General features: G+C 41.5%; 1 protein-coding gene across 2 annotated transcripts; it reads left to right on the top strand.

Annotated features, from left to right (window-relative positions):
- The first annotated feature begins 553 nt into the window (after window positions 1-553).
- On the top strand, window positions 554-24,468 carry fez1 (fasciculation and elongation protein zeta 1 (zygin I)). 2 transcript variants are annotated; one of them, XM_008282432.1, is made up of 10 exons: window positions 554-798; window positions 3,641-4,018; window positions 10,517-10,604; window positions 12,836-12,922; window positions 17,519-17,684; window positions 19,846-20,159; window positions 20,844-20,924; window positions 22,549-22,624; window positions 23,141-23,206; window positions 23,409-24,468. In XM_008282432.1, the coding sequence occupies exons 2-10, from the start codon at window positions 3,672-3,674 to the stop codon at window positions 23,423-23,425; spliced, it is 1,242 nt and encodes a 413-aa protein (XP_008280654.1). In that variant the 5' UTR covers window positions 554-798; window positions 3,641-3,671; the 3' UTR covers window positions 23,426-24,468. The 2 variants fall into 2 exon arrangements, with proteins under 2 accessions (XP_008280654.1, XP_008280655.1); XM_008282433.1 differs by lacking the exons at window positions 554-798; window positions 3,641-4,018 and adding an exon at window positions 10,138-10,193.
- Window positions 24,469-24,898: the final 430 nt, after the last annotated feature.

Raw genomic sequence — 24,898 nt, forward strand, 5'->3', positions numbered from 1 at the left:
CTTTACATGAATTTGAGCACGAATGCTCCCCCTTTATTAGAACTAGTTGATCCAGTGCATTAGGAATGTACGTGAAGACAGTCATGTAGATATGCACATCTTGTTACATCTCTGCTTTTAAATTTACAACTGTACTCTCTCTCTCTCTCTGTGCAAACATGTAGGCTCGATCTCACACATCTTATTTGGTTTCGTGGCAGAATGATTAAGCAGACAACAAAAGAAAAGGTGGTGACACTGGAGGTAGAAGGTGGGCAACAAACACAATGCTCTACCTTGTTCGCCACAAACATCCTCCTCCTTCCCCCAAACCTTCTGCTGCTCCTCCTCCTCCTCCTCGTCTCCTCATGAATATTGGGGAATTAATGCAGGGAGCAGGGAGGGATGGGGGAGGCAGGGACAAAAGGAGAAAAAGAGGCTAGTGAGGGAAGAAAGCATAGAGGGAGGGAGGGAGGGCTGAGTGATATCGTCAGAGGCCCGGCAGTGCGCAGGCTCTGTGAGAGCTGGGCTGGCTGCCTATTGATTGGAAAACAACGGGCTGTGGGAGGACAGATAAGGGCGGCTGTGGGCTAACGTGTGAGGGAAGGGATACAGACCAAAGCTCACACCACGCTGCCATCTTTACCTCCCTGATTTCTCTCTCTCTCTCTCTCTCTCTCTCTCTCTTCTGTTGTTCACCCTGGAATGAATGTAACTGCTGCTGATCGCCGGGTGTTGCTGCAAAGGGAGGCGCAGATTCTCCTCGTCTGAGAGAAGATCCCGTCTCCACTCTAAGCCATAACAAACCTCCATCTGCAGGTAATCTGTCTTCCTATCGCGCTATGCCTCCATTCTTCCGAGCCCTGACCCCTTCCATCCTCCCTCCATTCCATCCTCGCCTTGTAACCATGGTTTCCTCCATCTCTCCTTCCTCGCTGCTCTTCTCTCTCCCTCCCCCACTCTCTCCCTTTTTTCTACCTCTGATGAGCTGATGACACGCTCTTGCTTGATTTCTGTCACTGTGATTGTTGATTTGAAGATTTCAGTTCTGTTAAATCATCACAATGATTTCTCAGGTGGCTGTAAACATGATGAAATACCTGCTGTGTGAGCCATGTTTTGTGTGTGAGCCAGGGGGCCATAACAGATGTGAACAGTCGTTTTATTCCACGTTCCTGATACACCACAGGATTGATTTTAGCAGCAGCAGTCCTTGTTCTTATTCAGAATGCTTCATGAGACGAAGCCACTGTGGAAAAAGTGCTCATTCTTATACAAAACCTACAAATGAATTGTTTTGTTCTAGCAGCGATTTGGTTCCATCGCATTAAATGACCTCCGATGAGCTGATTGGCTCTTTTCATACCTGCGTGCTGGAGGTGCACCTGAGCCCCTCACCACTCGCTGTGAAGGTCACATACAATAAAAAAAAAAAGGCTGACACACACTCCAACGCATCTCTACCTGCAAATCTCAAACACCTCCACGCCATCTCTGCTGCTGCCATCTACAACAAATGTGCTGTCATTTCAGATCTCATTTTGTCCGGCCGGCTACACGGACACAGCGGTAAACAGAGCTACTGTAGCTTGATTAGAGAGTGCTATTAGAATTTGTGATTTTTCACCCTGTCAAATTTTTAATTTGCAAAGAATCCCCGTGGCAAGGTTAGAGTCGGCCTCTGATTCCCCCGTCTGTGCTCCTTTTATGAGTAGACCAAATGACTAATTGGGTCCCACTGATGGACACAAGTTGTCAGTCACTGTCACATAAAAGAAGAAGGGGGGAGCTGATTCATTTCTGTACTGCGCGGATTGAATTTACATGAGTCACTTTCTTTACAGAGACATCAGGAATAAGTATTAGACAAAGATAAGGCAAGTGGATTTGAAAAGCACACAAACAAACAAATAAGACGGCGGCACAGAGAAGAGGCAGAGGTAGTGAGATTGTGAAATACGATATGTGGCTGTAGACGGAGCAGCACTTTGCTGAGTGCTGTGATGAGGAGGAAGAGGCTTGCACAAGCTTGTTTTTAAATGGACTCCTCTGTGCTCACCCACTTACGCCAGGCCAGGGTCCAGCGAAGCACAAAGGATGAAATTTAGGCCTCAGTACTGTAATGACACTGCGTCAGACAGCCTGACCGAGGCACAACTTCTCTTAAAAGTCTGACTGCAGCACCGTCCCTAAGAATGAAGAAGGCCTGCAGGTCTGCACACTTCAGCATCGTGCAATGAAATGAAATAGTTACTCATGGTTCCTGCCCCTTTATGTATAAGTAAAACTGACCATCAGCTTTATCCTCTGTGCTAACTGTGCTGCCTTTCTGTTTGTGTCAACTACAAATTCACAAACTACACAAGACATAAGCCCCATGCTTACTGAGACGTTATCATGAGGGCTGTAGTTTATTATCAGGGTTAGGGTCACCGGTAAGCTACAGAAAGAGTCGATACTCTCACCTATATGATTAGACAACATAGTCACAGTGGAACCGTCGGAGCTCTGATTGTGGAGATGCCTTCACTTGGGATATAATGTGATGAATTTAGTCTCAGTGTGATCAGTGTCTGAAGCCAGAAGTGCAGTTTTTATTCAAGTAAACTGAAGTTTAAAGTGTATTTTTACTCCCAGCTGTTTGTAAGAGGAGCTCAGTAGTTTGATTTAGTTGACATCCAGTCTGATACGGGACACTACTGTGTCCAAACAGCTAATTCAGATAGTTAATGAACTAGCTAATGAATAGATTATTGACCACTAGGATCTAAGAAGGAAAATGCTGATGACTTCATATTATTCTGAGACACCAAACAAACTCATAGTAACTTGGACAGATGATTTACTTTATCTTGAAAGCACCATGGTTTACTGGATTCTCCTAAATGGTGTCCCAAGCTGACCAATGTTGACAAGCTGGAATAAATACACAGAGGACACATTAAAATAAAAATCAGAAAAAATAACTTTTTGGAGCTCTTATGGCCCTCTGTCAGTTTGTACACGTACTACATTTACATTACTTCATTAAAAAAACAATATTGGCAGGTAATCTTCTGAAATTTGTCCCAAGTGAGTCGGTATCATGTTGAAAATATGTGTCATTGAATCTAAATTAGAAGAGAACAGTTATCATGCAAAATGTACACCCAGATATTTAACATTAGGAGAAACCCACCCAAAAAAATAAAAATAAAAAAGACTATTAGTTTATAATGTACTTTGCAAATATCCCCATAAATTCATTTCCAGAATCTTGGACACTTCATCAGTTAAATCCCAGTAGAGGTGCTTAATTAACTGTGGTTTACCAGTGAAGCCAACTGGTTGGGTTCCCTTTGGGACATGGTCCCCTTCTGGCGTATCTACCTTAATCTCCTGTTAGTCTAGACATCATGGTGCCATTCCACATGAGGTGAGGCAGCCATGATTTAGGAGAGGCCCTATAAATCCTGCTGGGGTATTGGAAAAGCCAGCAGATGGGGACTCACACAAAAAAAAGAGATTTGTGTTTTCTCAATTTTTATTTTTCTTTAAACACATTTGTGGCCTCTGTAAGGGAATATTGATAAAAGTTAAAATACCCTCATTTTATAATTAGTACAGAAAGTGAAACGTGAGCATGTTAAACCCTGTTTGACCATCAGTCTGTTTGGTGCAGGGCTCGGACCAGAACCCTACCAGGGGACACCATGGAAGCCCCTCTTGTGTGCTTGGATGAGGAGTTTGAGGACCTCCGGCCCTGTCGGATGGATGAGCTGGACCACCCAGCGCTCAACAACTCCTCTTATTCCAATACCACCACCACCACCACCACCACCACCACCATCCCCCTGGCCTCCATCACCCGCGAGGACTTCTCTGAGCTGGAGAACTTCTCTGAGATGATGAGCTTCAAGTCGATGGAAGACCTGGTCAACGAGTTCGACGAGAAGCTCAACGTCTGCTTCCACAATTACAACACCAAGACGGAGGGCCTGGCGCCCATACGCAACCAGTCACACAACCAGGAGGATGAGGAGCGACTGCAGGACGAAGAGTGAGTAACACAAGGTGCACTTATTGAACTGCAGCCTTTCTGGGGTTTTTAAGCCGTCATCAGAAGTCTTCTGCTAATGTGTGTTGTACATCCTGCAGCGTGCAGGGATATCCTAATGGACCTGAGAGTGTTTAGAATTTTTAAAGACTACCAGAGTTCATATTCATAACAAAACAGGTTAGAAAGGGCCACTTGATAAACACTTTTCTTATCATCTTCAGATTGATATGTAGATTTAGGGTCATCTCACACACTCATTATAAAAGAGACATTTCCATAATCTTCTGTTCAAGTGTGCTCATGTTGTTTGCTTGTATCTGACAAAACTGTGCAGTTCTTCATGTCAGAAGAGATCTGACACTGCAGTCAGATCAGCACAGTGACCAAATCAACAGAGGGATAACTCAGTAAAAACAAGCAAACAAACAAACAAAATGGGGAATATCGTATTCTGCAGGTTGGGACAAATACAGTCGTGACTCGATAATCCGACACTAAATGTAAAACCTTCTTTTATGTTGGATAACAAGGCTGTTGGATTGTCAAGACGGAGGTCGAGATACAAGGAGGGCTTGATGCTTGAAGAGTCATTTGTTGTTCATATTTATTGTTTATAGTTGTTATAGTGTATTGTTAGACCACTATGCATCGCTGGATTTCATGCCTAATTTTCCGGTGTTATTGTGCACGTTCTGGACACTTCCACCCCAGGGAAGCGCTCTGACCGGGTGGAAGTGGCCGGAACACACAGGCAGTACTTGGCTGCTGATGCGGTTTAGGTAGTGATCACAGCTCTGTTTCCGCCATCGGTGGCGGCGGGGGAGTGGCAGATACGCTCCATCGTTACCGTCCGTGTTTACTTCTGTAAACACTGAGCACGCTCACTGTGTGTGACGTCGTTGTGTCCTCTTCTGCGCATGTGGGACACTTTTGGGTCGTATGAAGTTCACACAGCAGATCACATACAAGTCGTATTTAATTGGAAATGTGAACGAACTCACAAAAAAATCTGATTTCACAAAAAATCTGAACTGAGCATTAAGTCCTGCAGTGTGAACGTAGCCAATCTGTTGGATTGTTCAGTCAGATGATACGCCGTTATCCTTATTTGTGACATAAAATGTCATGTCGGAGTCAGAATCCAAGGCTGTCGGTCTGTTAAGGCTGTTTTTAATGGGTTCCATTTGTTTTTCCTAAAAACCTGTCAGATAGCAAGGTTTTCTGTTTGTTAAGGGTCAGATTATCGAGTCGCTACTGTCGTCAGAAACATCTTTTAAAAAGAAAAAAAAACGAACAAAAAAAATAACACTGAAATCAGTTTCCTTAATTAAAAAACTCCTACATTTAAATCCTAAAATATTGTCGCTGTATTTTCCCTTTTTGTATAGATATGCCATTTGCTATAGTATACAAAGAAAATATATTTTTGTAACTAAACCTACCAGATGTTTAGCATATCTACTTCTAATATTAATTTTTTTTAATTAGTCAAGTCAACTATTTGTTGCTGCTCATCTGCATTCAAGATGCAATAATTTCAGTCATAATATTTTGATTTTACTGTTATTTCAACATTTTCTTCTGTGTAGTCACAGAAAAATCACAGAAAAAAAAGTATTAATTCAAATGTTACCTGTTAAACTGATTAATGTCAAAAATCTGTATTTTGATAAATAATAATTTGCTCCTTCACAACATTTGATTATAAAATGACTTTTCACAGTATTTAAATCAGACAGAAAAAAAAAGCTTATTTCACAGCAGGTATGTGCCAAAAGACCATTTATGCACATTAACAGATGAAAAATGTTTGGTAATTATTTAAGCTGTTATTTTTCAGATGATCCCTGGTTTGTTAAAGTACAGATAATGTCTAGCAAAATCACAAAAAGTATATTTATTTGTATGTTTTACAGATATATGACGTTATTTTCACCATATTTTAAACATTATAATATTCTACCAATTTTTAAACATTTCTTGAGACCAGATTTTTACTTCTTTTCTTTTCTTTTTTAAAAGCAGATTATCATTTTGTGTATATTAACAGGTATTATTGTCACACATCGTAACAGATACGTGTAGTTAATGTCGTCGTCATGGTTTCCATCTAACTCCAGGCAGTATGATGGTGAGACAACTATTAAATTAATCTATGTCATTAAAACAGTCAGAGAACGTTTCATTTGGTGAATCTGCAGGAACTCTACTGGAAGTTCTGTGTTAGATGTTGGACACAAAACGACGCCGTTCCAGACAGGACTGTATGTCACAAAACTATTGATATATAGTGAGTAATAAACTGTAGATAACCCAATAACTTTTGTTTTGTTGGATAATTATGTGACTCACAATAATGCTAAAATAATAGAGTGTGACAGCTCACTGTCAGCTGCTGCCTAGAAGCCTAGAATCCCGTTTACCTGTGGGTCCCTGAAGGCATCAGGACGGCCCATGAATCTCAGCCATCCCTCTCTTGCTGTCTCTCTCATTCATTCTGATCCGGCTTTCTGATCCACAACACCTTACAACCCATCACTCATTCACACCTACAATCATTCATTCACACGCCATACTTATTATTATTTGTTACATGGTTTGCTTTTGGTTATGATAAACGCCCTTATTTTGAGTTGAATCTGTGTTCTTTGCCATATTTGTTATAACCCATAAGCAAGGTTATGACAAGAGGAGCACATAGACAAAAAAAAAACACAGAGTGTCAGCATGTATGAAACAGAACCCATTCCTTTTTAGGTTCATCACTCAGCAACGTATTCACATTGCTGCCATTCACAACACACAGCGGCTCGGCTCAGGAGCCAAAACATTTCCACGCTCGGACCGCAAACGATCAGTCAATCAGCAGCGTGACCCCACCCTCCCCGGCTCCACCTCGTCAGGCTGCGTGCTGAATTATTCAATGTGCAGTGTGCTGCACGCCTCAGTTGGCTTTGGCTCTGCCTCTGCCTCTCCACCAGCTGACTGCCAGACCCTCCTCCTGGAAACACAGACGTCCTCGCGCTGTGTGGATTTGAACCAGGCTAAATATAGCCCGACTGTAGGTGTGCGAGGACAGCTTTTTTTTTTTTTTATGATTTCAAACCATGTTAAATTGCTGTTAAAGCAAGTCTGTATTGACGAGTAGAGCTTTGACAGAGCAGTGGGTGGATACAGTTGGCTGATGCTCTGATTTTCTGTGGCACAGGGAGGGAAACCAGCACATTCCAGTCATACATATTAACTGCCCCAACCTCCCCTGGATTTTCCTCCCATGAACAACGTCTTATTGTTTGACCATGCTGTGATATCACATCTTTTGATATTTATTCACCTCGGTTCCACCCAGACGCACAACATGCCGCTATAAATAGAAACTAAGACGGCGTTCATAACAGTGGAAGGCTCGTGTTGTGTTATGTCATACAGGGAAAAAAATATATGTATTTTTTTTTAGATTCAGACCAACAGAAGTAATCATCAGCAATCTAAATTTGATTGAAAACAGTCTGTGGCACATTTTGGCCTAATCCCCGCAGTTGGCTGATCTGAAAGGCAGATATGAGCGCGTCCAAAAAAGCTGATGGAGAGCTAGAATATTAAACAGAATGAGTCGTCTTCGGTGGCTGCAGGCCAGCAAACACAACAGGACAGCTTTGTGACACAGAGTTCCAGCCCCTGCAGGCCAGACAGCCGAACCCTGTCCCTGTACGACATGCACAATGTGTCACGCGTGTGCTGCTGTGGGTTTGTGCTGCGAGTGTGAGCTTAGCTTTGGTTCATTTGGATTGCTCAGGAAAACTGAGACCACTCTATGTACTGTCCATTATTTGAAGCTACATCCAGCAGCCTGTTTACTGAGCTTTCCCTGGAACCACCAGCACTGCTCCAGACTGTAGAACCAATGCACAGCTTCTGAACAGACTGAACAACAGTATGTTTACTAGTGAGCTTCAGCCCTGACGGCAGTATAGAATGGATTTTAGCATTGCACAGCGCCGGGCTTTTTAACCCTCCCTTCAGTCCTAATGCTCTAACTGACTCTGGATGCATATTTAATGAGCTGACATGTGACTGCGATCATCTTCAGTAATGCTCTAGCTCACAGCCTGCGTCTCGCTGTGTAAATAATCCTGTACCAGCCCTTTAATGCAGAAATCACTACAAAACCCAGTGAGATTTTTGTAGCTATCTGGAATAAGACTTAAAACATGTTTATTATTTTGAGAGGATTGCACGACTGTCTACTGGAGTTGACACATCAGCTGTTTAAAATGGACTTTAAGGCAGTTCAGCTACTAGCTAGCTCCATGAAACCTTATGATTAAATGTGCAAATTACGTATTATCTTCTTAAAAGTGCACTGATTTGCATAAACGTCCAAGACAGAAATCTGAACCATCAGCTTTAAAATGATTCGTCTTGTTGTATTTTGTAGACATATTAGAGTCAAAGGTTCTTATAGAGAGGAGCAAGGTTTTCTCTCTTTTTTTTTATTGCTCTGTAAATCAGAAAATATTGTCAACTGCCAGAAAAAAAACATGTTTTTATGAATAGAACGTTTTATAAATCAGGTTTGTAAATAATATATGAACAAACCCATCTGTAGAAAGGTTCAGAATATTGATAGGAATAAATCTGGAGAGTCTGGTGCAAAACAAAAAAAGGTGCTGCAGGTAGAGATTTATGGCTCTCGGGGGAAAGTCATTTTGAAAAATTCCATACGTTTTTATTGGAAACCTATATTAACAGGTAAAACGTTGAGCTAACAGATGTCATCATGAAACCTCCCCTGTTTATTACACACATTTGTCTTTTGTGTCACACATTTATGTATGTTGTATTATGTATTTTTTTTTAAATAATTATCAGATAATGACTTTATTACATTATTAATGTTTTCATCACTAGATTGACACACAGGGCTCTGATAAGCAGAACACAATCAGTGATGTATGACATCCATTACAGTCAACAGTTATATTCACATTTTCACTCATTTAAAAAGAAAAAAACAACATTAGCCATATGTATGAAGTAGTGAGAGCGCCAAATTAGAAAAATAAATCAATAAAAGAATGATAAAATAAAAGCGGATATAAAAAGAAGTATAATAAAATAATGTGGCAATGTAAAGCAATATTCCTACTGCGCACATTTTTCTGCGCATGTTTCATTTGCTTTTAAAGTGTCATTATAAAAGTACATTTAAAAAATAAATTTAAAATATATATATACAAAAATGAAAAATAAATTAAAAAATAATAAAAAAAATAAATAAATTAAAAAATAATAAATATTTTATTTCTTCTTCTTTTTATTTCCACTTTTATTTTATTACTATTCTTTTATTGATTCATTTTTGTAATGTGGCACTCTCACTACTCCACACATATGGAACAAACTTTAAATAAAGTATTCCTACACTACAGTGAATTTAGTCATATTTTGATATGTGGATGTTTCTTATAGAATAAATGGCCTGAAGTCCATTTTACAAAAGACATTCCATATTTATTAATTTATTCTATATATTTGGATTTATTAAGATAACTATAATGATCTGAAAACTGTTTTCTCTGTGATTAAGATGTTGACACTTAAACTTCCTCTAAATACAGGACGGCGTCGTCAAGTTTGGTTAAACTTCAAGGAAACATTAAAAATCCTCTGGGACACCAGATAGCTTAGGGGTTTACACTATATAACACATAGATTCAAATCCAATGAGAAGCAAGTGGCCAGTTAGTTCTCTCATTAACTGCATGGCGTTACCTTTTGCCTTCCTCCACTGCCACAATTAAATAAAAGCATAAAAGTTGCCTAAAATGACAATAATTAAAAAATCAAACTGAGGAAACAAACCAAAGGACTGGAAACGTTTCCACCCTGACCTAAAGCTACCAGGGTTAAGTGTACCAGAGCTGTGACCTGCTGTGTGCCACCGTGGCATGCCGGCGTGACCGGTGAGGTAAGCTGCTGGCTGAATGGGCTCCACTGTGTGAGCAGGCGGGGGCAGTGCCACTGGGAGCAGGGCAGCAGGCCCGAGCCAACCTCTGAGTGAAGGAGGAAAAAACACAAAGGCTCACAGACAAAGGAGGCTTCTCTCCCAGCTTTCTGTCACTCCTCCTCAGACGGACGCTCGCTCCGAGCTGCAGTCAGAGAACACAATGATGTGAGAAGACTTTATCTCTGCTCAGGATACCTTTTAATGAGTAGTAAGCCGTGCTGTTTTTCAGTTGTGCATTGTTCATCTGCAGCCTCCAGCTCTGCACTTTGACCAGCATCATTGAATTGACTGAATTATTGACTGAGCTGCAGGTTGCTGAAGACGGGGCTGCGTTTTGTAACCAGTCCTCGTCTAACGCTGCTGTGCGGTGTGACTGTCTAACTACACCAGCTTAAAGCAGAACATAACCTTTGGAGTGTAGTTTTAAAGTATTTTCTTGTGGAAGCTGCTGTGCTTACATGTGTGTGTGTGTCTGTGCTGTTTGGCAGCGTGTGGGATGCTCTAACCGACAACTACATCTCCACCTGGGACGGTGCAGACTCCGAGGGACTCAACGGCAACCTGTGTGATCAGGAGGTACGTTTCACTCCTCACCTTCCTCATCAGCTTAGATCAGAGAAATGTGTCGGTAGGCCTGTAATGAGCTGTGCTGCACATTATGGTTTACATTTAGGAAGGTCAACTTAAGGAGGCTTCTGTAACTTCTACCTACAAGCTAACATGTTTTAGTTGCTGCACAAATCTACACCCGTGTCCTCCCTGTTCTGTTCTGATGTCTTATATTTGGTCGTTTGCATGTCTTTTAGTAGTTTGGTGTCTGTACAATGTCATGTTGTATGGATGGTGTGAAGCTTTAAAAGTCTTAACCATCAATAGAAATCTGTGATCTAATGTTTATTTCCTAAGTTCATGCTCAAATAGTTTTATCAGAACTGCTCAGAGGTTTGAGCCACAAAATGCGTTCACAACCCGAGAAAGCAGCTCAGACAGTCAAGCCTTTGCTCTGTTTTGCAGATATATAGAAACATGTCGTGGTTATTTGTCTTTTTAATAGTTCACTCACGTGCATGCCACAAAAAATTTCCACGTGTGTCATCATGTCTCGTCTTGAGACGTCTGACTGGTTCCTTCTCTCTGAGATGTAATCTCGTGCTGACACTTGAAGTCATGCCTGACCAACCTTGACTGGTCTGCCGTCCAACAGAGGCCTACCTCCACCTCCCCCCCTCCCTTAATTGGCTGTCAGATACAACCACATTAGCAGTCCAGGCCATGTTTGGGCTGGTCAAGGCCAGAGCAGATGCTTTCACCCCAGAGGGTGAAGGAAATGCATCATAGCGCTCATATTCACTTACATCCTGCCTTCAGCCCAAGCTAACAGTTTGATACCAAAAGAGGCTGCAAATGCTCCACAGATGACGAAGAATTCCTCAGTTTGCCTATTTTTTTTAATTATAATTATTTTTTTCTAGAGTGTCTCTTTAGAGTGTTTGTTAACGTAGAGTTGCAATATACGTTTACTTGCAGAAAGGAGAAATCTCTCATTGGCTGTCTTATTGTGGTCACGTAGCGGTGATCAGCAGCAGAGATGAGTGTAGGGACGGTCCATAGCAGCTCTGTGAGGCTGCACCGAGGAGGCAGCAGCGTAATAAATGACTCTTATCTGTCAGCTGTAGTTTCTACTTTTACTATGAGGCAGTACAGCCTTCTGCCAGGCCACCGTGATTCTTCTAAACTTCTCACCACAATGTTTTTCTGTGAAGCGCTCTTTGGCCTGACTTTCACCAACTTTGCTGTTGTTGTTTTTTTGTTTTTTTTTTATGTTTTGTTAAAAGACAGATCTCATTAAGATGGGGATTTGTGCTGACGTGGTCGTACGGGAGGTTTAACGCTTCATTGTTAACTGGCAATTTCGTGACAATGAATCTCAGGTGATTTACAGAGTAGTGTTCAAGTAACGCAACGAGTAGTGTAGGGAGTTAATTTCTGCATGCCAGAGAAAAGTCAGGAACTTATCAGGATAGTTGGGACACATTGTCTTAGAAGTTCTGTACAAAGTCAAACGTCAGGGAGTCATGATTGTCGTCGTCATTATCAATACTGTACAAAAACCTAGTATTGTAAATGATTAAATAAACACAATATAAATAAATGCAAACAAGAAAATGATGTAAATATTACACTGATGGCCGTGAAGGTAGAATACAATATTATTATTTTTTTACTTCTTCAAATGAAATGATTGTGACAATGTGATTTACTCTTGATAGATAAAGTGTATATCCTTTCATAACTTTATTGATATCACAATATACATACAATACACATCACAGTAACAATTAAACCACAATTAACTTTTGCAAACTGTGTATTCAGGCTTAAACTAAATTGGGGGTATTGACCAATAGGATTAAAGGTTTTGCTTCGATTTTTCAACTTTGGTCAAATTAACAGGAAACACATATTCATGCATTAGAATGTCCAATATCACTCTTTCAATCGTCACTCAGTCACTAATATTGAGTCTGACCACCCCTAAGACATCATGGCATACTGTCCACCAGCTGGTTGATGGTGTCAATGGGCAGGACGTCCCACTCTTCAGTCACATCCTGAAGTCAGGATTAGTTTCACCTGATAACTGGGACTCAGTATGTAATCACTGAGAGCAGCCAACCCAGACTGATTTCTCCTGATCGAGTTCTTTCATGACACTGCATCATCGTAGACTCGGACTTCAGCTCCTTGTCATCGTAAACCATTTGCATCATATATGTTTGGATCACGTGTCATCTCACATTCTGCAGATCCATGAAAAAGAGGAAGAGGAGATGAATGAGAAGAATGACAACGCCAGCTGTCTGAATGAAGAGCCTCTCATCACAGCAGATCAGGTGTGTGTGTGTGTGTGTGTGTGTGTGTGTGTGTGAACGGCAGCAGCTGCATCCTGCTTTTGATCTTGAGAAAAAGGAAGCAGGATGTAGTGTAGGGCCTGAATGAGAATGGAATGGTTTTCATCTTATACCTGCCACTCTTCTGTTCATAGCGCGTTCTTGTTTACAATAATTATTTGTGTAAGATTCAATTTTAACTGCGTGCGGAGAAGATTCTTGCTTTTTTGTGGGCATAAGAAATGAGAAGGTCAATAGCCTTACAACAGGACAAGCAGGGCTTGAGGACACTAATGTTGAAATGAATTCCAAACACCACATTTAACCCGTGCAGAGAGGCCAAAATATGCTTAAATCCAGCAAGAAGTCATTAGAATTGAGGACAAAGGCATGTATAGTGAACAACGTTATGGTCAGCCCTACCTAATTCACATTTAAACCAGTTTAAATTGTAATTTTCAAGCAAAGAATCAAAATATAAGGCAAAATGTCTTACAGATGGCATCAGATGAGATCAGGATGTGTAGGATGATGCTTCATCTCTACAAGCACACTGAGAGTTTCAGTCATTTCTTGCTTTTGTTCGGATGGCGTCTGGTGAACTTTTTACTTTTTTCCCATTTAAAATTATATACTAATGCAACTTGAGGTCTTCTGATTACATTTCAATTAAATGTTTCCCAAAACTGCTGTGTAAAAGTTTGCAAATGCTCCATTTGGAAACTTTTGAGAAAACCTGTCGAGTATTTGTCAGCTTTGACTGAACTATCAGTAAATATGTTTCAGGGAGGGCAGCCATCTGCCTTGACTGGTTGGGGTGAGAGTGGGGATGAGGGGATGGCAGGTGGAGAAGAGGCAAAGAAAACATTTTATNAAACCCATCTGTAGAAAGGTTCAGAATATTGATAGGAATAAATCTGGAGAGTCTGGTGCAAAACAAAAAAAGGTGCTGCAGGTAGAGATTTATGGCTCTCGGGGGAAAGTCATTTTGAAAAATTCCATACGTTTTTATTGGAAACTTATATCAACAGGTAAAACGTTTAGCTAACAGATGTCATCATGAAACCTCCCCTGTTTATTACACACATTTGTCTTTTGTGTCACACATTTATGTATGTTGTATTATGTATTTTTTTTTAAATAATTATCAGATAATGACTTTATTACATTATTAATGTTTTCATCACTAGATTGACACACAGGGCTCTGATAAGCAGAACACAATCAGTGATGTATGACATCCATTACAGTCAACAGTTATATTCACATTTTCACTCATTTAAAAAGAAAAAAACAACATTAGCCATATGTATGAAGTAGTGAGAGCGCCAAATTAGAAAAATAAATCAATAAAAGAATGATAAAATAAAAGCGGATATAAAAAGAAGTATAATAAAATAATGTGGCAATGTAAAGCAATATTCCTACTGCGCACATTTTTCTGCGCATGTTTCATTTGCTTTTAAAGTGTCATTATAAAAGTACATTTAAAAAATAAATTTAAAATATATATATACAAAAATGAAAAATAAATTAAAAAATAATAAAAAAAATAAATAAATTAAAAAATAATAAATATTTTATTTCTTCTTCTTTTTATTTCCACTTTTATTTTATTACTATTCTTTTATTGATTCATTTTTGTAATGTGGCACTCTCACTACTCCACACATATGGAACAAACTTTAAATAAAGTATTCCTACACTACAGTGAATTTAGTCATATTTTGATATGTGGATGTTTCTTATAGAATAAATGGCCTGAAGTCCATTTTACAAAAGACATTCCATATTTATTAATTTATTCTATATATTTGGATTTATTAAGATAACTATAATGATCTGAAAACTGTTTTCTCTGTGATTAAGATGTTGACACTTAAACTTCCTCTAAATACAGGACGGCGTCGTCAAGTTTGGTTAAACTTCAAGGAAACATTAAAAATCCTCTGGGACACCAGATAGCTTAGGGGTTTACACTATATAACACATAGATTCAAATCCAATGAGAAGCAAGTGGCCAGTTAGTTCTCTCATTAACTGCATGGCGTTACCTTTTGCCTTCCTCCACTGCCACAATTAAATAAAAGCATAAAAGTTGCCTAAAATGACAATAATTAAAAAATCAAACTGAGGAAACAAACCAAAGGACTGGAAACGTTTCCACCCTGACCTAAAGCTACCAGGGTTAAGTGTACCAGAGCTGTGACCTGCTGTGTGCCACCGTGGCATGCCGGCGTGACCGGTGAGGTAAGCTGCTGGCTGAATGGGCTCCACTGTGTGAGCAGGCGGGGGCAGTGCCACTGGGAGCAGGGCAGCAGGCCCGAGCCAACCTCTGAGTGAAGGAGGAAAAAACACAAAGGCTCACAGACAAAGGAGGCTTCTCTCCCAGCTTTCTGTCACTCCTCCTCAGACGGACGCTCGCTCCGAGCTGCAGTCAGAGAACACAATGATGTGAGAAGACTTTATCTCTGCTCAGGATACCTTTTAATGAGTAGTAAGCCGTGCTGTTTTTCAGTTGTGCATTGTTCATCTGCAGCCTCCAGCTCTGCACTTTGACCAGCATCATTGAATTGACTGAATTATTGACTGAGCTGCAGGTTGCTGAAGACGGGGCTGCGTTTTGTAACCAGTCCTCGTCTAACGCTGCTGTGCGGTGTGACTGTCTAACTACACCAGCTTAAAGCAGTGCATAACCTTTGGAGTGTAGTTTTAAAGTATTTTCTTGTGGAAGCTGCTGTGCTTACATGTGTGTGTGTGTCTGTGCTGTTTGGCAGCGTGTGGGATGCTCTAACCGACAACTACATCTCCACCTGGGACGGTGCAGACTCCGAGGGACTCAACGGCAACCTGTGTGATCAGGAGGTACGTTTCACTCCTCACCTTCCTCATCAGCTTAGATCAGAGAAATGTGTCGGTAGGCCTGTAATGAGCTGTGCTGCACATTATGGTTTACATTTAGGAAGGTCAACTTAAGGAGGCTTCTGTAACTTCTACCTACAAGCTAACATGTTTTAGTTGCTGCACAAATCTACACCCGTGTCCTCCCTGTTCTGTTCTGATGTCTTATATTTGGTCGTTTGCATGTCTTTTAGTAGTTTGGTGTCTGTACAATGTCATGTTGTATGGNTGTTTCAGGGAGGGCAGCCATCTGCCTTGACTGGTTGGGGTGAGAGTGGGGATGAGGGGATGGCAGGTGGAGAAGAGGCAAAGAAAACATTTTATAGGTCGGTGAGGCCAGCGACTGCAGATCAGAGGGGCAAAGCTCCAGATGCAGAGACGTCCACGGGGAGAACAAACACAGGACCTCATCATCGAGGGAAACACAGAGATAGAGACATGTAATGGTGGTTATAACTGTGGAAGAGAGGAGAGGAGCCCAGTGCATCATGGGAGTCCTCCGGCAGTCTAAGCCTATAGCAGCATAACTAAAGGATGGCTCAGATGGTCCTGAGCAGCCCTAACTATCAGCTTTACTAAAGAGCACCAGACTGTGTTGTTGGTTCTGACAGAAGCACTGACTCTACTCTCAAGATATCTGGTCAGCAGATATTTAAGCCAGGGGTCTCAAACTCAACTTACCTGGGAGCTGCTGCAGGTAGAGTCTGGGTCAAGTATTCCCCCAAAAAAGGGTTTCAAGTATTCCAAAAAAGTACAGTTGATCCAATCTTCTCAATCTTTATTAATAACAATTCAGAATATGAAAGGTTCTTCAGAACGTAGTCTTCTCTTACCTCCTCCTTCCTCTTACACAGCTGAGCCACATTTGGCTTGAGGGAGGAAACATTTGAGACCCTCAGTATGGCTTGAAGATGCTCATCAGTAAGTTTGGACATGTGCTTTGACTTATGAAAGTTCATGGCGGAGAAGAGCTTTTCACACAGACAGAAAAAAACAAACAAAAAAACAAATTTGCACTGGGTGACAGGATGTATTTTCTGTCCACTTGGTGACACTCCTAAATCATGTTTCAAGTGTCTATCGTTGCGAATTCACGTTGCTGTCACAAGCCTGAGCTACGGTAGCCCTCAAGTGATAAAAAAATATGAAACACCCAGGGCAATGACGTTAAACTTTGATGTCAAGTAGGGGGCTACAAAATATCCTCCGGTGGGCTTCAATTGGCCCATGGGCCACAAGTTTGAAACCCCTACTTTAAGTCCTATAAGCTTCAATGTCACAGATGGTTCGTGGTCCGGTTCCTCGGATCACTATCAGCTGGTACTCCATAAACTACACATACGTCCCAGATCTTGATATGCACTGATACGGTCAGTGTCGCTTCATGGTGAGCGGTCACTGTGTATTATGTCCAACAAAAAAGCACAAATGTGTGACTGTGTGGAGTGTCAGACTGCTCCTCTATCATGCTGGTGCAGCAGCTTAGACAGAAAACTAACACCAAGTTCAGCGTGCCGCCACTGCTGCAGCCTCTTCAGACATCAGTAATGGATTTAAGTGTGATATGTATGCTTACAGAGCAAGTGTTTGACATTTTAGCGGCTACTGAACAGTTCAGGATGTGTGTTTACTCACCCATCTCTTAATCACTTTGCTGTCCATCCACTCCGCCTCACTACCTCGCTTTCTCTCTTCAAGGTCATCGAGGAGATCGTTGAGATGATGGAAAACTCTCCAGATCCTGGTGAAACTGAGGAGGAGGATGAGGAAGAGAGCAGCCACTGCTCCACCCGGACCAACCCCTCCCTGCTGGAGGAGATCAGGCAGCTGTCACAGGCCTCCAACAACAACTGCTCCTATGAAGGTAAAGCTGGGAACAAGGCATTTTGCTTTTTTTCTTTTTTTTAACCTGTTCTATCTGAAACTTACACATTCCTGTCAAAACATTGCTGACTTTTTTAGCCAACGATATTATTCAGGTTGAAGATTTTTAATGGCATCATCTTTTAAGGTTGAAATTAATCTCCTTGACATGTCAAGCAAAACATCAATAAAATAGCTAAGCTGAGACCCTCCTCAGATGAGTCCTCGCCATCAAGTGCACATAAAACATGATCGCCACTATTTATAGAAGCTCCAACACCGAGGCCAGTTTTATGGCGACACCATGATCCAGGACACATATTCAGAAACTACAATAAATAACCATCCTTCACAACAAGTTTACTTTCAGTCTTTAAATCATCATTTTTGGCGAGATATTCACTTCAGCCGATGCCCCGCACACATCATGGTTTGATTTCGTAATCCACATGGTGAGATTAGTCATCCCATTTGAGCAGGTCCATAGGTGAGGGTTCAAGAGGACACAGTGTTCTCTGCCATAAGGTGCCCTGTCGCTGAGCATATTGGAGGTCCGTGTGGCTGCTCTGTCGGAGTCACGTTAATTTGTCCTGACCACTGCGGGAATGTGAGATGGCGGAGCGCTGCTGAGCTGAGCACGCACAGCTGTCGAAACACATTCATTCATTCGTTGGTACAGTGAGAAAACTTTCTGGTTGGGTAATTTTCCACATCAATATTTAAGATATGTAACTACAGAATGCATGCTGTTTAGGTATTTCTTCAGGCCTCACAAATTATTAATGAACAAACTAAACAGGCTGTTTTCCCAGAAGGGATCACATGTATCGAGTTTAAATCAGAACACTGATAGAAAACAACCAGAAGAAGCCAAATGTTTTGTTAGTTTGGTTTATAATGAATGCATAGCACTCAATAGTACTTTGTAGTTTCACTGTAAGAGTCACGTACCAGTAAAATAATCACCAGCTCATAGTGGTGCTTAGATGCAGATGGAGTGAAAGAATCGGTGGATACGGGGAACAAACAAGTACCAACTGGGCATTAAAAAATGTAGGTGTTTTAGTAAATGCTTACTACAAGGGAGACAGATGCTAAATATGTAGTGTTTGGAGAAATTCATTGACAGATTGATAACACAACCAATAACGTTATGATGTGTTATCAGTCAGACAAAAACATGCAAAAAGCAAGACAGGCTGAAGGGTCCACTTGTTAAACAAAACTTAAATCGTATAAATATCTAAGAACAAGAAAAACAGGATAGCAATTAAAATAAAATCCATATAAAATATTAAGATCATTAAAAGCTACCAAAGTTATTGGAAACACATACGTCTCAAGATTTTTCTTATAAATTGTCAGTGGAGGATGAGCATTTGATTGAGAGCAGCCACACATTACATTTCAACCTGATTTTTGACAGTGTAATTAAAAGAAATAAAATAATATTTATTAGCTTTATCATTCAAACATTAAATACCAGCTACTGACACATGTTTATATTGGATCATTATATGACCCTAGAAGGTTGCTACTGCTGGCACTAAAACCTCCTGAACCTGAGCACTTGACAAGGGTGTGTTTGTTTTCTTCACCAGCATGTTTTTTGATTAGCACATTATCAAAACTAGTCCTAAACTTGTGATAGCAGTAAGCAAAAGACATATGGATAAATCTTGGGTTGGTGTAATGAGTGTTCTTCTTTCATGCTATACTTACTCCCACACACTGCAGTCATGCCTGTTACATTACCCAGTACTACAATAAGATAGATGGGTTCTTTATTCTCTTTACTCAGTAACAACCAGCTTGTTAAAAACCCCAAACTTCCCAGTACCATGCCCTGTAAATACTTGTATTTCTCCTTTTCTCTATCCTCTTGCTCATCATAGTATTTTTTTCTTCCACTGTACATTTAATTACCGGAGGGACTGGTCAGTAATTAGTATCTCTTTCATATAGGAAATGAGCCCATATGTCATTGGCTGTGCTATTGCATGTCATCAATTAAAGATATTGTCATGGTGTTACAGACTCCAGACAGCCAAGTCTGAACACAGATTTGTCATTTTGTTGATCGAGTCCTGCCTGGTTAAATCTCGCTGACTCACACCATCTTTCCCTTCCACCCTCCCGAATCCACTCTCATCCATCTGCAGGCCTGAGCCTTATGCCCAGCTCAGCGCTTGTTGAACTGCTGCAAAGGGTGGAGGCCGCCATCCGCGAGTACTCAGAGGAGCTGGTCAGCCAGCTGGCTCGGCGTGACGAGCTGGAGTTTGAGAAGGAGGTGAAGAACACATTCATCACGGCGCTGATGGAGGTGCAGAACAGGCAGAAAGAGCAACGAGACAGCAGCAAACGCAGACGCCGGGACAAGGCCCTGAGCCTGCAGGGGGGCGGGACGGTGCCTGTGACCGGAGGGAATGCAGCCTCCACGGGCCGCACAGAGAAGACGGGAACCATGCCTGTCAAGGTGAGGAGCAGGGACGGGGTGGTGGTAGTGGTGGTGGTGGTCTTGTATCCTTTACACAGCTTTTAATCATTTGCATTACCATGTAGGAGCCATAACTTCAGTCCTTAAACACAGCGCCGTTCCAAACCTCTGCTCTCCCAGTGTCACTACAGCACTGTTAATGATGCGATAATGAATATTTCCACCTCCGTGAGTTGTATTTATGAATGTGCAGTGAGAAAGGTGAAACCACAGCGCCTGACAGCTCCTGCTCTTCATCCCCTCTGACTGTTAGCATAATGGATCTCAGGTCCATTAGCCTCTTAAGTGTATTCCAGGAAAGATCCTAAAGTGGCAGTGACCCATCATCTGCGTACAGTAACATCCCCGTCCAGTCTCCTGTCCAGTAACAGAGGAATAGCTTAATGGATTTTCCCTCCGTGAAATGCAGCAGCAGTGTTTTTATTTGGTGACTGCTAGTACCTGAGGCTCCATTAATGAACTAATAGGAATATACAGATGGCTTATTGATGCAGATACAATAAACACAATAAAACTGATTGTATGTCGTGTTGAAATATGTTGGAGGTTCTGTGGTGTACACAAAGCCAACCTTCCAGTTTGATCAAGAAACACATTCATAAGGTGATAAGTAGTTTGTAATACTGGTTCTTAAATGTGTGTGTGTGTGTGTGTGTGTTGCAGCGTTTCAGCATGGAGGGACTGTCCAACATCCTTCAGACAGGCATCAGACAGACATTTGGAAGCACAGGGAATGAGAAGCAGGTAAGTTCAAATGTAAGGTTCAGGCATGACATTCCACATGCAGTACTTCTGAATGCGCTCTAATAAGCTTCAAACGGTGGCCATGGGAACTATATAACATCGAAACCAGCGTGGAAAATACACAGATGAGCCAAAAATTCACAACCACTAACAGATGAAGCAAAAACACAACAGCGTGTTTAGGGATCTGGGATAAGTTCGGTTGGAAGTGGTTGGTCAATTCTCATCGTCAAGTTCGTAAACATCTTGGCGACGCTGACAACAACCAGACTGCTATGGTCAGATGAATGGGTCACAAAAGCTACCAAATGCCTTTTTGGGTGCTCCTGATCAGCGGCAGTGAGCCAGAAACGGGTTACTTGATGCACAATGGCTACAAAGATAATACTGTCTGGTCCTAATCAGCAGAAGGGTTGCACAAGCGGCAAAAAATGTTGTGATGGTTATGGGAGGCATGTGTTGACAGTGCATCACGCCTTACTAAACCTTGTTAACCATTCAAACAGTCTAAAATTGGCATAAATGGATTGGATTTGGGGGGCTGCAAGGTGGAGCGGTAGTTAGCAGGTCTCTGGTTCACATGATAGACTGGCAACCTGTCCTGGGTGTCCCCTGCCTTCACCCTAAGTCAGCTGGGATAGACTCCATATGACCCCCGTGACCCTAGTGAGGATTAAACGGTGTATAGATGATGGATGGATTGATTGGATTTGGACCTTGGAACAATGAAGAACGTGTCCTGATCCAAACAGTTTTACATCATGTGGAAACAAAGGTGACTTTTAACTGGAAACACGACACTCTGTGGGAAGAAGTCAAGCCGGCAGAGTAGCACGAAGCTCTGGCTAATGTCCAGCTCGGAAGTCCTGGATCCAGGCATTCATGTGGACATCAGATTGATGTATGCCACCATTCTAAACACTGCAGCACCCTCTAATGACAATAGTAGGCCTTAATGGCATTGACTACTGTCAGGAGGATAATGTGCCTCACAACAGCATACTCATTGTTAGGGATGGTTAGACGAACACTATGGAGGGTTCAAGAGGCGACCTGGCCTCCATTTTTTTCAGATTTTAGTCCAATCCAGCATCTGGAGGAACTAGTCCGATCTGTGGCTTCTCCACCTTACAACTTAGAGAACTTCAAGCATAGCATGAGATACCACAGGGCGTCTTCAGGGCTTAAAAGATTTGGAACAATAGCAGGTTGCATTTTGGGTTCAGGTGTTGAGGTTAAGGGTTGTGCCTTTAACCCGTCTTTAAAAATACACACTGACTGAACTGGTCAACAATTTGGGAAATATGTTAAAGCTCATTTGCTTTATTGCATGTAGACTAATACAACTATCATGTTTAATATGTAGCAGCTGTCTAGCTTAGTTTAGCTAGCCGTTTCCCCAGCTATTGCTAACAGCTGGTTGTTTTCCACAGTACTTAAGCTAAGTTTTGGGAGGAAAGTGAATAACCCAACCTACCTTTCCTAATGTGATGAACCATTACTGTTAGCTCTTGGCTTCAACGTTGTGTCGTGTCAACATCAGTACAGAACAATTAGTGAACAAATAAAACTGCACCGCTGCAAGCTTATATGTTAAACTCTTGTCATCTTGACTCTGTTTCAGTATCTAAACACGGTTATTCCATATGAGAAGAAAGGCACCCCTCCATCTGTTGATGACCTGCAGATGCTCACAAAAAGTAAGTATCCAGACCACAACATCTGTATTAAAGACAAATAAAAAGATGCTAATTGGGAATTGGACATCCGCCTGCCATCCTGACTGGTGGATGCAGACTGCTGCCCCAAATCCGGTTCCATCGGAGAAGTTGTTCCTGTTGAAAGAAAGCTGTCCGTCCACACCAGGGGTGTCCAATCCTGGTCCTCGAGGGCCACAATCCTGCATGTCTTACATGTTTCTCTCTTCCAACACACCTGATTCAAATGATCAGGATCATTATCAGGCTTCTGCAGAGCTTGATGATGAGCTGATCATTTGAATCAGGTGTGTTGGAAGAGAGAAACATCTGAAACATGCAGGACTGTGGCCCTCGAGGACCAGGATTGGACACCCCTGGTCCACACTGTCAGCAAGTGCTGCTTTAGGAGGATACTGTCGAGTGTCCTGTGATTATTTATGTTGTAGGTAAAACTGTACTATAAGTTGGAAAATGAAAGAAACTGATTCAGCTTTGTTTTCTGTGTGTTCCATGTAGTTCTCTATGCCATGAAGGAGGACAGTGAGAAGGTTCCTACACTGCTGACTGACTACATATTAAAAGGTAACGCGACAACATGAGATTTCAATTCTTATATGAAGTAACTGGTGTAGCTTAATACACAGGACAAAGGAGAGACAATTAGGAGAACAAAGATTGTGTTCTTTATTGGATTACTGTCGATTAAATTTAGCAGTTGCTATGTTGAAATGCCTGAATTGCTGCAGGAATATACTGAAGTACTCTGTCACATCTTCCTCTCTAGTCCTGTGTCCCACCTAAAGCACCGCCAGGCCAGAGGCTGCAGTGCGACGGAGAATTCTTCCCCCGAGCGCTTTTCAGAACCTTCTCGCCTCTGGCCCAAGCTGCATGACCTCCCCTCTTTTACCATTACCAACCATGGATCCTCACCATTGACATTATCGTATTCACCTCAACTACAACTACTGCCTTTCGCTGAGCTCACCTCCTCCCCTCCCACACATTAGGCTCAGGCCAGACCCCAAAATGGCTGAATAACAAGTGGGACGGCCAGTTCCCACTTTTAACGGACTTCACTAATGGAGCATGACATGCTTTTAACAATCACAGCATCACTTTGGATACACAGGGATACAGTGTTATCACTGCTTTTTTTCCCCCCTCCTAAGTTCTCTACTTTACTGTCTTTTGTTTTCTTTTTTTTTCGTTTCCTACGACAGAATTTCAGAGTTGCCAAGTCTTATTCCTAAACAGACCTCCTAACTACTGGATTCTGATGGTAGTTTTAACCACTGATTCATGGACTACATTGTCAGATAAATGAAATGCCATACTGCATCCACATAACATCTCCCTGCGTTGTTTCCGATGAAAAAGAAAACTGATTCTTTTGAATACAAAAGCCATGCACCTTTTTCTGCCAACTTAGTACTGTAGCTCCATGCGAATAAATAGAAACACACTACTATTACGGGTGCAGTGCAGTGCATTACAAAGCTTGTTTTTTTTTCTTCTTTCTTTCACTATCTTAATATCCAGTGCTCTTCTGACTTTTTTGAAGTTTCTTTTCATTTGTATGTAAACGTTTGATATGAACTCTGTTGCTGATTTTCTACTTTTATTTACTGTATCATCAGAACGACAAGCTTCTGTGCATTCCACCATGTTCAGACACGTGGAGGTGTATCACTGACTTTTCCTTGGATATCATCCCCCCGATGAGACGAGCTCATTTCATTAAAAGGCGTGCATATTTGCATATTGGCATATTTATGACTTCCTTTGCGCCATGTAGGTGAATGTTACATCGCTAATCGCAAATTCTAATAAACATTCTACCCTAATGCTGTGTTCTGTCTTTACCTTTGGAGTTTATTTTTTAGATTTGTGCAACAATGTGCTAGAAAGGTGTGAAAACTAATGGGAAAACCTGACATTAAAATCCATAAAAAGCCATTAATAGGCTGGAGGTTTGTGTAAATGACATACTGTTTACGATGTGACAGCTCCAAACTAGTACATTCACATTGTACATCGAATTTAACGTGAGCTCAAGACAAGAGCGAGGGCACGAGTTGGAGAAGATTTTGCACTTCATGTGGGGAAAATTTGCAGAAAACAAAACAACAAATTTGCAGTTAATTATGTGCACCCAAATGATATAAAGTAAACCTGGGTGTCATTTGGCCTCTGCAGCTCCGAGGCCCTTGGGAAGTTAAACACCTTGGACTGCTCCTTGTTGGAACTTCTGGAACCAATGTGTTTTGAAACATG

This window comes from Stegastes partitus, unplaced genomic scaffold, assembly GCF_000690725.1.
Source record: "Stegastes partitus isolate 25-593 unplaced genomic scaffold, Stegastes_partitus-1.0.2 Scaffold271, whole genome shotgun sequence".
Classification (NCBI taxonomy): Eukaryota; Metazoa; Chordata; class Actinopteri; family Pomacentridae; genus Stegastes; species Stegastes partitus.